Source organism: Canis lupus, chromosome 3, assembly GCF_048164855.1.
Source record: "Canis lupus baileyi chromosome 3, mCanLup2.hap1, whole genome shotgun sequence".
Taxonomy (NCBI): Eukaryota; Metazoa; Chordata; class Mammalia; order Carnivora; family Canidae; genus Canis; species Canis lupus.
Window position 1 is genome coordinate 28,555,004 of NC_132840.1, and position 10,153 is coordinate 28,565,156.

Consider the following 10,153-nt stretch of genomic DNA (forward strand, 5'->3'; position numbering starts at 1 on the left):
GGGTCCAGGCCCGGGGCGCTCGGCGGTTGGCTCGGCTCTCGATGTTGCTTAGCAACGCCAAGCTGGGCGACGGCTGGTTGCGCGGCTGGGGCTGGGTCCCGGGTTCCGGCTGCGGTGGGCCCCCGCGGCGCCCTCAGCCTGCTGGAGGCCGCGCCCCACCCTGGCCCCAGACAGCAAGCGCAGCCAGGACGCACATTTCAGCGCTTTATTGGCAGAGCCCGGGAGCCCGGGGCGGCCTCCGGCGAGCTTACACTCCCCGAGCCCAAACTGAAGAGTCCAAAGGCCTCCGGGACAGCGCAGGGCGTGCGCGCCTCGCTTGACCCTCGGCCCTCGGGACAGGGGAGGCGGGGTCAGGTGGAGCCGCAGCGCCTCGTGTAGTCCTGGATGGAGGCCTGGAAGTGCTCGGTGCTGTTGAGATCTGGGCGGCACAGGATCACATAGCACTTGGGGAGGAAGTAACCGCTGAAGCCGCTGCTCAGGCTGCTCAGCGCCGCCAGCACGTTGACCGCGGGCAGGTATTTGCCCTGGTAGACGCTGGCTGTGGTGAAAAAGCCAATCCAGGACACGAAGTTGAGGAGCAGACTGAAGGTGACGCATTTGGCCTCGTTGTAGTTCTCCGGCAGGTCCTTACCCAGGTAGCTGCAGGCAAAGGCGCTGACGGACAGCAGGCCATTGTAGGCAAAGGCCACCATGAAGCCCGGGGAGTTGGCCTCCGTGCAGTCAAGCACCACCAGCTGAGGGAAGCGCTGGTACTCCCTGGTGGGCAACGGGGTCCACACCGCAAGCCAAGTTACACAGATGAGCAGCTGGGCCATGGAGCTGATCACCACAAAGAGGCGGGGACCATGGTTTTGGACCCAGGCCTGGTAGAAGGTGGGTACCTTGGCGGAAAACTTGAAGATGAAGACCAGTTGGAAGGAGCGGATTGTCAGGCAGGACAGGAAGATGGCAAAGCCGAGGGCAAAGAGGCCTTGGCGCAACAAGCATGTGGCCAGGGTGGGCTCCCCAAAAAAGCCATAGAGCCCACAGCTGCCCCCTGCCAGGGAGCCCAGCATAAAGAAGCACAGCCTGCCCCCAGCTGACCTCACCACCGGGGTGTCTAAGTGCCAGGCAAACAGGCCAGCAGTCCCAGCCACCAGCAGCAACAGCAGCGTATTAGCTGCCAGCAGCACCCAAGAGATAGGCTCATGCCAAGTCAAAAACACCACAGTGCGTAGGAAGCAGGATTCACTTCCCTCAGGTGCCCACTCTTCTTTCCCACAAGGCTGGCAGCTGTGGAGGTCTGGAAGGAAAGGCGGAGGGGAGTCCTAAGGGCTAGTGGAGCAGTTCAGGAATGAGGAAGGGAGACCACATTGATCTGCAAAGTGCTGCGAGGGAGATACCACAGGAGCTGGAGATGGGGGTAGCCCTGAGTGGGGTCCTGAGGCCATGTGTTTCCTCAAGATGCCTGTGTGAATTAGATTCTGGAGACCCTTGGGTAGGTTATGTATGGCTCGTGATCCCAGAAGGGGCTTGCAAACCAAGAGGTCCCTAGGGAGGGCTTTACTCTGGTTGCTCTGCCCACCTGCCAGTGAGGCTATGATCCAATAGGAGCAGCCAGCCCCAAAGGAAGGGCATTTTCTTCTCTCCCCAGCACTTCCGTGCTAAAATCCACCTAGCCAAATCCGCCTTCCTGTGCTGCCACTCTGTGGTTTCTCTGACTCTGAGAACAGAAGAGATGCGTTCCCATGCCCATAGAGATCATAAAAGGAAAAGAATGTGGCTCATGGCGTCCAACTCTGGGCTGAGCCCTTAGTTGCCTTAATTTGCTCTCTGATCTTGGCCTTGCATCACTGGGTATAGTATGCTGTTTTTTCAGCTGCAGATACAGTTTCTTCATTCAGGCCAAGCTGTTCAGGTGCTAGCTACAGCATGGGCAATAGAAGGGACTTCACACAGATAGCAGGGAAGGGTACAAGGGAACGTAGCTACCTCTGCTTGCATAAAGAGGTTGAATTTAGGATAAAATTGTGCCTGTAGGAATGGGGCTGGGAGCTCTCTAGTAAAAGACATAGTGGGTCTGAGGATTTTAACAGGTTGTTTCTTTCTGCTTCCTCAGAATTCAGTCTGGTGACAGGTATTCTTCAGCCTATACCTAACTAGCAGTGAAGCGAGCAAGGCCCTGGTTCTGTGCATGTGTGGCCTGAGGGAGAGCCCCTCTTCTGCTGTACAGACCCTAGGAGTGCCCAGTCCTTCACCCACTCACTTGATCACTCACCACTCTTGTTGAGGAAGGTGCCGGCCTCACAGGGCACACACTCAAAGCAACAGTGGTAGAAACCCACAACTACTCGCTGGTGCCCTTCAAGACAGTTGCTGGAGCACACAGACTCAGGCACCTGCAAGAAGCCACAGGTGTTCTGTAACCACATGGCCAAGTCAAGGAATACTCACAGGTGGAATGGGAAATAGTCTCTGTGCATCTGCCTTCACAGCTCACTCCCAGAGCAGAACCCCTGGTTTTATAAACCAGCGCAGCAGGCCATCTGGGTGCTGCCTGTGGGGCTTCCCCAGCAGGGCTGGATAGAGGCATGTTGGCCTGGTACCTGGGATCTCCCTCCTGCTCTGTGTAATCTATGTCAACAGTATCCTTGGGCTGCAGGCTGCCCATAAAGCAGTCATCTGGTAAGTGACCATGTCTCTATTACCTGGTTGTCCTCTCCGTGCCACCGGATTTTGGTTTTATTTATGTCCAGCTGAACTGGAGGCCACGTGGAGGAGCCGATGACCCTGAAGGTCCACTTGGGACCACTCCAGTCCCAGGCAATTATGTCATAGCCACTGAGAGGGTCCCCGTTGTCATTAAATATCACAGTGTCCTCGTGTAGAAGGAAATTCACCTTGCGGATCTGCTCTAGAAGCTGAAATACACAGGGATCAGGGAGCTGCCGTAGATGGCAAATGTTGCTCCTCCTCAACCCACCCAGACCTGGAAGGATCAGGAATCAAGTGCCTGGGGCCTTATGCTTCTATTTGGGTGGTTTCAGGCCATCTGGAAATTCAGAGCCCTCCTTCCCCTCCAAGGAAACCCCTCAACCCTCCCAACCAGGCTTCTGAGAGGAAGTTTCTAACAAAGGACCCCTTTACAGTGATTTTTAGTCCTGGATATGAAGCATGGTGAGTGGGAGGGGCTGAGGTTCAGAGAATTGAAGCCTAAGAGAGGGGATCAGCCCTCTGGTCAATGGCCTTTGTCCTCTGCCCCCAACACTTAGTTGGGCAGAGAGTGATCACTCTGGTTTCCTCAGGAAAGCACCCTGTTTCAGGGTGCCAGGGGTAGGGCCACCTTACCTGCCAGGGGTAGACTCGGTCCCTGGAACAGGCTCCAGAGGCACAGCCCAGGAGCTGGTGGAGGCCATGGGCTGCTGCGTAGACAGCCCGGTAGGCATTGTAGGCAGAGCTCATGGAGAATGCTCCGAGTGTGGGCATCTGCTGTACTGTGAAAGCTTGGCACTCTCTGCAGAGTTGGTTGCTGCTGCACCAGGAGTCCCTGGAGCAAGGCCTATGGGCTGCCTTCTTTGCCCGGACGTAGGCCTCTTCAAACTCCTTCAGACCAGGGACAAGCTTCTGCTGGATGGCCACGCCCAACACTGTGCCAATGCCCCAGATCCTGGGCAGGCTGCTAATATGTCTGGAGATGGCCCAGTCTTCTGAAGCGATCCACACCTTGGCAGTCAGCTTGGCCAGGACCACGGACTCGAAGAACACCCTGGCCAGCTGCCTGCTGGAGAAAACGACCACAACAGTGGTCCTTGCTCGGTCCAGGTGGTACATCATGCTCTGCATCCTCTCATTACCCGGCTGGGCAGAGAAGGGTATGATGTCCTTGAAGGCAATGCAGATGCCCTGCTGGGTGGCCTGCTCCTCCAGTGCCTGCACCCCCAGCTGCCCATAGTCGCCGTCGCTGCCCACCAATGAGATCCAGACCCACCCAAACCTCTGCAGCAGTAGCACCATGATCTCCACCTGGTACTTATCGCTGGGGATAGTGCGCAGAAACGAGGGGTAATACCGCTTCACTCCAAGCATCACACTGCTGGCCTCGTAGCTGATCTGCGGGGGTTCAGTTCAGCAAGTTCAGTGGCATCAGTCTCAATCAGGGCCCCCAAGTGCTGGCCCTGTTCTGGGCACCGGGACCCAGGGATGCGGGACACATGGTCCCTGCCCTGGTTCTCAAGGAGAGCTCTAGTGGACATAGGAGGCTGACGAGTTACATGCGGAAAAGAGGCAGAAACCCAAGGAGGGAGTTCTGAGAGAAGAAAAGGAAGGGAACAAAAGCTGCACACAGTGAGTGAAATGACCCAAGAGGTTGGATGCCAGAAGAAGGAGCACAAAAGTAGGTATGTGGTTAGGCCAAGGGGGCCTTAACTGTCAGGCTAAGATACTTGGTCTTTATCTGTAGGTCATTGGGAGCCCCTAAATATTTAGGCAGAGAAGTGATATATTCAGACTTGTGTTTTAGGAGTGTATCTCTCATTTCAATGAGGAACATGTTAGAAAAGGCTCAAAACCAGAGTCAGGGAGAACCCCTAGAAGGCTGATGGGATCGTCTAGATGAGAGCGCTTGGTGGTCTGAGTTAGAGCTGTGGCGGTGGTGATGAAGAAGAGGGGATGGACCTGGCAGCATTTAGAGGGTAGAAGCAGAGGGCATGGTGATGGGCTAACTATGGGGGTGTGGGACAGAGGAATTTGGGTAGGCCTGTTGGGTTCCTGGCTTGAGTAGAGATGGTCACTCTTTAGGCAGGTGGGCAAGAAGGGGGATGCAGGAAGAAAAGAAGCTCTAGTTGTATAGGGAGGTAAGCTCAGTTTGGGGCCTGTGGGTCCATGAAGTGGAGACCCTAGATGAGCATCCAGAAATGAGGCTCAGTGCTTAGAACTCAAGACAGAAGGGATATTTGGGTGGCTTAGTGGTTGAGTATCTGCCTTCGGTTCAGGACATGATCTCGTAGTTCTGGAATCGAGTCCTACATCGGGCTCCTACATGGAGCCTGCTTCTCCTCCCTCTGCCTATGTCTCTGCCTCTCTGTGTGTCTCTCATGAATAAATAAATAAAATCTTAAAAAAAAAAAAAAAAACTCAGGACAGAAGCTAGAGACCAGGAAATTGAGCCACGGGGCCCATGGCTTGTGTAGGGGTTCTGAATAAATTGCCTCAAGATATGCCACTTTGTCTTGTGGGTTAATTTCCAATTGGAAATAATTAAGGCACAACAAACTCAAGAAAAAAAACTTTGACCTTTCCCCTAACTGCCTAAAAGAATTTAGTTAGCTGAACTGCTCTAGGTGAGGGAGCTGTCACCCTAGGTAACTGCATTATAATAGGAACTAGATATGGTGGGCAGCGGGATCTTAGCAAAGTCTGATTTGTTGAAATTCTTCTCTATGTTCCATTGTTCCTGGATGGCCCAGCAAACATTTGTTTACTAAGCATTTACTTTCTTTTCTCTTCCTGCGAATTGTCTTCCTCTCCTTTGAAGTCCCAGACCCCAACCAGTTTCTCCTTGGTTCAGAATAGCAATTAAGCCCCATTTCTGCCTGTCTTTGAACCTCTCCCTATACATGTAAAACTTTGACTTTCTCCTATTAATCTGTCTCATGTCAATTTAATGTTCAGACCAGCCAGAAGAATCCTGAAGAGTAGAGTAAAATTTTTACTCCCAACACCTGGCTAGGAAAGGGAGCATCCTGCACTCTGGGAATCATCCACCTTTTCAGAAGAGTCTAAAGAGGAAACTGAGGAGGAGGGGGAGGTGCCATAAGTGAGAGAGGGCAGGTCATAAGGAGGGGGAGGTGCCATAAGTGAGAGAGGCCCTCCAGATCACAAGAGCAAGTGGTGGCAGCTGGGGTAGGGGGCTGAGAAGCGAATGACAAGAGGGAGAAGCAAACAAAGCTAGAGAGCTCTGCAGATAAGTTTCCACAGAAAGAGGGCAGAGGGAGACCCATGCTGGGAACAGAGGTGCCTGGAAGATGGAGGGGGTAAGGCCAGGAGAGGTGGAGGAGGAAGCAGGAGGCTGACAAGCAGAGGAGAGCATGAGGCCCAGGGGGACAGCACCCTGAGTGGGGGACCAAACCTCTAGGCCTGACCTGGGAGGGAGGGAAGGAAGCCAGGAAGGAAGGAGGGCCTGGGAGAAGTAGAGAGGTTCGTGGGGGTAGGAAACAAAGAGTGTTCCATCCTTCACAAAGGAGATGGAATGTTGGGAGGAGTAAAGGGCAGCAGTTTCAGAGAATGGGTTTTCTCAGGAGCATTGAGGCCAGGGGTCTGGATGCAGCACCTGGGGGGAAGAAATGCTGGAGTGCAGATTGCGATGGGGCAGGGCCTCCTGCAATGTGACTAATGAGCAGTGATCACCCAGGAGATCCAGGGGCTCAGACTGGCCTGGGGGCCCAGCAGCTCCTGCCCACCACCCCTAGCCCACACTGGACTTGACAGAAGGGGAGACGGACACCCTGTCAGGGCACCAGCTTACCACAGGCACCAGAAACGGGCTCAGCAGGGCTGCAGCGGTGGCAGCATGGTTGGTGGTGTCAGGTCCAATCACCGCCAGGGCGGCCGGGGAATAGTGGGAAGGGTCTGCTTGGATCTCTATGTGATGTGTCCCCAGCGTGGAGAGTACGTTGAGTGTGGCGTACACATTGGCTGACTCTGAGCACACGTCATACAGCTGGTACCCCAGGGTGACATTAGGCAGCAGTGTTGTGGAGTTGTTGATCTCCTCAATGCCAAACCGCATGGCCTGAAAGAGGTGGTAGCCATGGCCATTGAAGCTGTTGGGCCTGTAGAGAAAGCCAAGCTGAGAGCCGAGAAGGGCAAGGCCTTGCCGAAACCCTCTTTGGGGGGTAGAGAGGAAACTCTGAGGTCATCTGTCCAGTCCCCTACAACCAGGACCTCAATGTGGGCCCTGTACCATACACACAGTTGTGTTAATAGGCCTTTGCAGGGGTTGGGGTGGGGAACAAGTTGGAGGAACCACATACCATGCCTCCCCAGATAAGCATATTAGCATTGAAAGGCTGATGAAGTCCTGTATCAGAGACACGTGCTGTATTAATCAGGGTTCTCTAGAGAAACAGAACCAACTGGACATATATGTAGAGAGAAAGGTTATTTTAAGGAATTAGCTCGTATGATTATGGGGCTGGCAAGTCTGATGTTTGCAGGGCAGGTTAGAAATTCCCTTAATGGTAGATGCTGCAGTCTTGAGTCTGAAGGCAGAATTCCTTCCTTTTTAGGGGACCTCAGTCTTTTAAGGTCTTCAACTGATTGGATGAGGCCCACCCACACAATGGAAGGCAATCTGCTTTACTCACCCATCGATTTATTTATTTTTTTAAAGATTTTATTTATTAGATACACAGATTGAGAGAGAGAAAGAGAGAAAGAGAGAGGCAGAGACACAGGCAGAGGGAGAAGCAGGCTCCATGCAGGGAGCCCGACGTGGGACCCGATCCCAGGTCTCCAGGATCACGCCCTGGACCAAAGGTGGCGCTAAACTGCTGCGCCACCGGGGCTGCCCTCACCTGTCGATTTAAATGTTAACCTTCGCAGCAACATCTAGACTGGTGTTTGGCTAAACAACTGAATACTATACCCTAGTCAGGATAACACATAAAGTTAGCCACACACCTGTTTAACCTTGTTTAGCTAATGCTACTCACCAGGACACTCATGAATGGGGTGAGGGCCTGTGTTCCTCCCTACCTCTTGGGAACTGCTAGCTGGATCCCAACAGGGGCATGGTTCAGCTCTGCTTAAAGAGTGTGCAAGCACATTTCACTTTCCAACCTCTCTGCTTGTTAGAAGGGTCTTCCGTCATTCTATCACTTCTGTCCTCGAGTCCCTTGGAGGAAACTCAGTGAGTGCCTCCCACCATGACACCTTCAGAAGTGGGTATCCATGTGTCTCCTCTACCCCAAATCTTCTCTTCCCAGCTCCTATCTGTATCTCTTTGGCCAGTCTTCATGCACTAGGCTTTCCAGAACCTTCCTGTGTGACAGATGTGCTTCATGTTTAAGGCATCTGCCACTGGGTCTCGATCCAGCCTCAAGCCTCCCAGATCTTAGACTTGCACAGATACCACTCGTCTTTTTTTTTTTTTTTAAGATTTTATTTATTCATAGAGACACAGAGAAAGAGAGAGAGAGAAGCAGGCTCCATGCAGAGAGCCTAACATGGGACTCGATCCAGGGTCTCCAGGATCACACCCTGGGCTGCAGGCAGCGCTAAACCCCTGCACCACCGGGGCTGCCCACCACTTGTCTTCTTTAGGAGAAAAGCAGATGCTTTTCTCTACCAAGACTGTCGACTTGATGAAGGCAAGGCACCAATCTAAAGAATCTTTACTAAGCTAAAGCATCTACTGCTGTGTGCCTTCCATTTACCCTGCATGGAAAACCACACTCACCATCGGGAGACCCAGAGAGGAATAGGGAGGACACGGAAGCAGGGAAAAGCCATGATTGCTTAACCTTTGCTGCCTACTTATGTCACAAATCCTGGATCAACTGGAATGGGATTACAATACAAAGCACTCTAATAGTGAAGACAAAATAACATATTATAAAGTGGAACCTGAGCAGAAGTGCCAGGGAAGGTCCAGCCAGGGCTTGAAGGTAGTGACCTAGGAGGGGGAGGGACTGGAGATAGTTCAGGAGGCGGCCCCAGAGGCAGAAAGGGCAGGCAGAGGTCCTTCTAGGCACAGGCCCCTCACTCACCTGTCACAGAGGGTCACCATGGGCCTGCGTCTCACCCCGGGACAGTCAGAGTGCAGAGGGAACAGACCTGCAAGTAGGTAATCCCCAGGGAGGCTGAAATCAGGAGATGACTCTGTGTTGTGGCAGCTGAGGGCCCAGCAGCAGGAGAGGGAGAGCTGCAAGCTGACCAGGTGAGCTGCCAGGAGTGACATGCTGGCCACACAGTCCTGTGCCTGGCATGGCCGAGCAGAGCCCTCTGACCAGGTTGGCCGTTTAAATAGAATAGATGGCAGCTGCCCAGATGCTTCCCAACTTCATGCTTGTGCCAGGGGTGGGGCTGAAATCCAGTTGTAGGAACCTGGCTGCTTGCCGTGGCCTTCTGGGCCTGTGGTCCTGCTCAGGAACTCAGCAGGGGGAAAGAACAGATGCAAACCAGGTGGCAGCCACTGACCCTTCCTCTGCATGGTTGTGGCTTCTGTTCTTGCTCTGGTGCCTGTGGCTTCTTCACCTGGCTCAGAAAGGGAGCCCCCCCACCCTGGGGCGCCTGGTTGGCTCAGTGGGCTGAGCAGCTGACTCCACCTTGGCTCAGGTCTTGACCTCAGGGTCTTTTTTTTTTTTTTAATTTTTTTAATATGTTTTATTTATTTATGGTAGTCACAGAGAGAGAGAGAGAGAGAGAGAGAGAGGCAGAGAGAGAAGCAGGCTCCATGCACCAGGAGCCCGACGTGGGATTCGATCCCGGGTCTCCAGGATCGCGCCCTGGGCCAAAGGCAGGCGCTAAACCGCTGCGCCACCCAGGGATCCCTTGACCTCAGGGTCTTGAGTGAAAGCCCAGCGCTGGGCTCCAACCTGGGTGTGGAGTCTACTTAAAAGAAAGAAAGGGAGCCCTGGCATTTTGGGGGACGGTGGTCAGAGAAAGGAGGCAGGGACACAGCTTCTCCAGGGGATAGAAGGTGGAGGGAGCTGTGGGTTTTAGAACCTTTTACTTGGGCCTCAGTTTACCAAATGAGACATGGCTTTGAGTTGATGTGGTCCCAGTCCTCAGTTTTCTGACACTGAAATTTTGAGTGAATCACTGTGGGTTTGTCTTGTTATCCAGGGTGGCTCCCTTCAACTCAAAGACAACTGCATGCAAACACAGTATGCAAATAGACCGGTTTTGCTTAAACTGCCAATCCTGGGTCTTTTTCTGCAAGAAAAAAAAAATTCCAAGTGGATTTCCGGAGAGGTGGCCCAGGACTCACGGTGGGGTATCTGGCCCGGGTGGGGTTTTTGCATAATGTAAATGGGGCCCTCGAAGGGCCGGCCGGCCGGGTGTGGCCAAGGCCGCTGCCTCTCAAGCCCCCGGGCCGGCGGGAGCCTCCGAGGGGCCGGCGGAGGCCAGGTGCGTTGCCGGGGCGGCCGGCAGAGGGCGCACGCGGCTCCCA

The 10,153-nt window shown here is 53.7% G+C and overlaps 1 protein-coding gene and 1 long non-coding RNA gene across 3 annotated transcripts; one reads left to right on the top strand and one right to left on the bottom strand.

Annotated features, from left to right (window-relative positions):
* The first annotated feature begins 52 nt into the window (after positions 1 to 52).
* LOC140630173 (uncharacterized) lies at positions 53 to 2,668 on the top strand. Its single transcript, XR_012027972.1, has 2 exons — positions 53 to 873; positions 2,099 to 2,668. It is a non-coding gene; the product is annotated as an uncharacterized lncRNA (long non-coding RNA).
* Positions 192 to 10,036, bottom strand: TAS1R1 (taste 1 receptor member 1). 2 transcript variants are annotated; one of them, XM_072819861.1, is made up of 6 exons: positions 8,748 to 10,025; positions 6,503 to 6,809; positions 3,328 to 4,089; positions 2,688 to 2,900; positions 2,258 to 2,378; positions 192 to 1,282 (listed from the first exon to the last, which is right to left on the bottom strand). In XM_072819861.1, the coding sequence occupies exons 1-6, from the start codon at positions 8,936 to 8,938 to the stop codon at positions 351 to 353; spliced, it is 2,526 nt and encodes an 841-aa protein (XP_072675962.1). In that variant the 5' UTR covers positions 8,939 to 10,025; the 3' UTR covers positions 192 to 350. The 2 variants fall into 2 exon arrangements, with proteins under 2 accessions (XP_072675962.1, XP_072675964.1); XM_072819863.1 differs by lacking the exon at positions 2,688 to 2,900 and having other exon boundaries at positions 8,748 to 10,036.
* Positions 10,037 to 10,153: the final 117 nt, after the last annotated feature.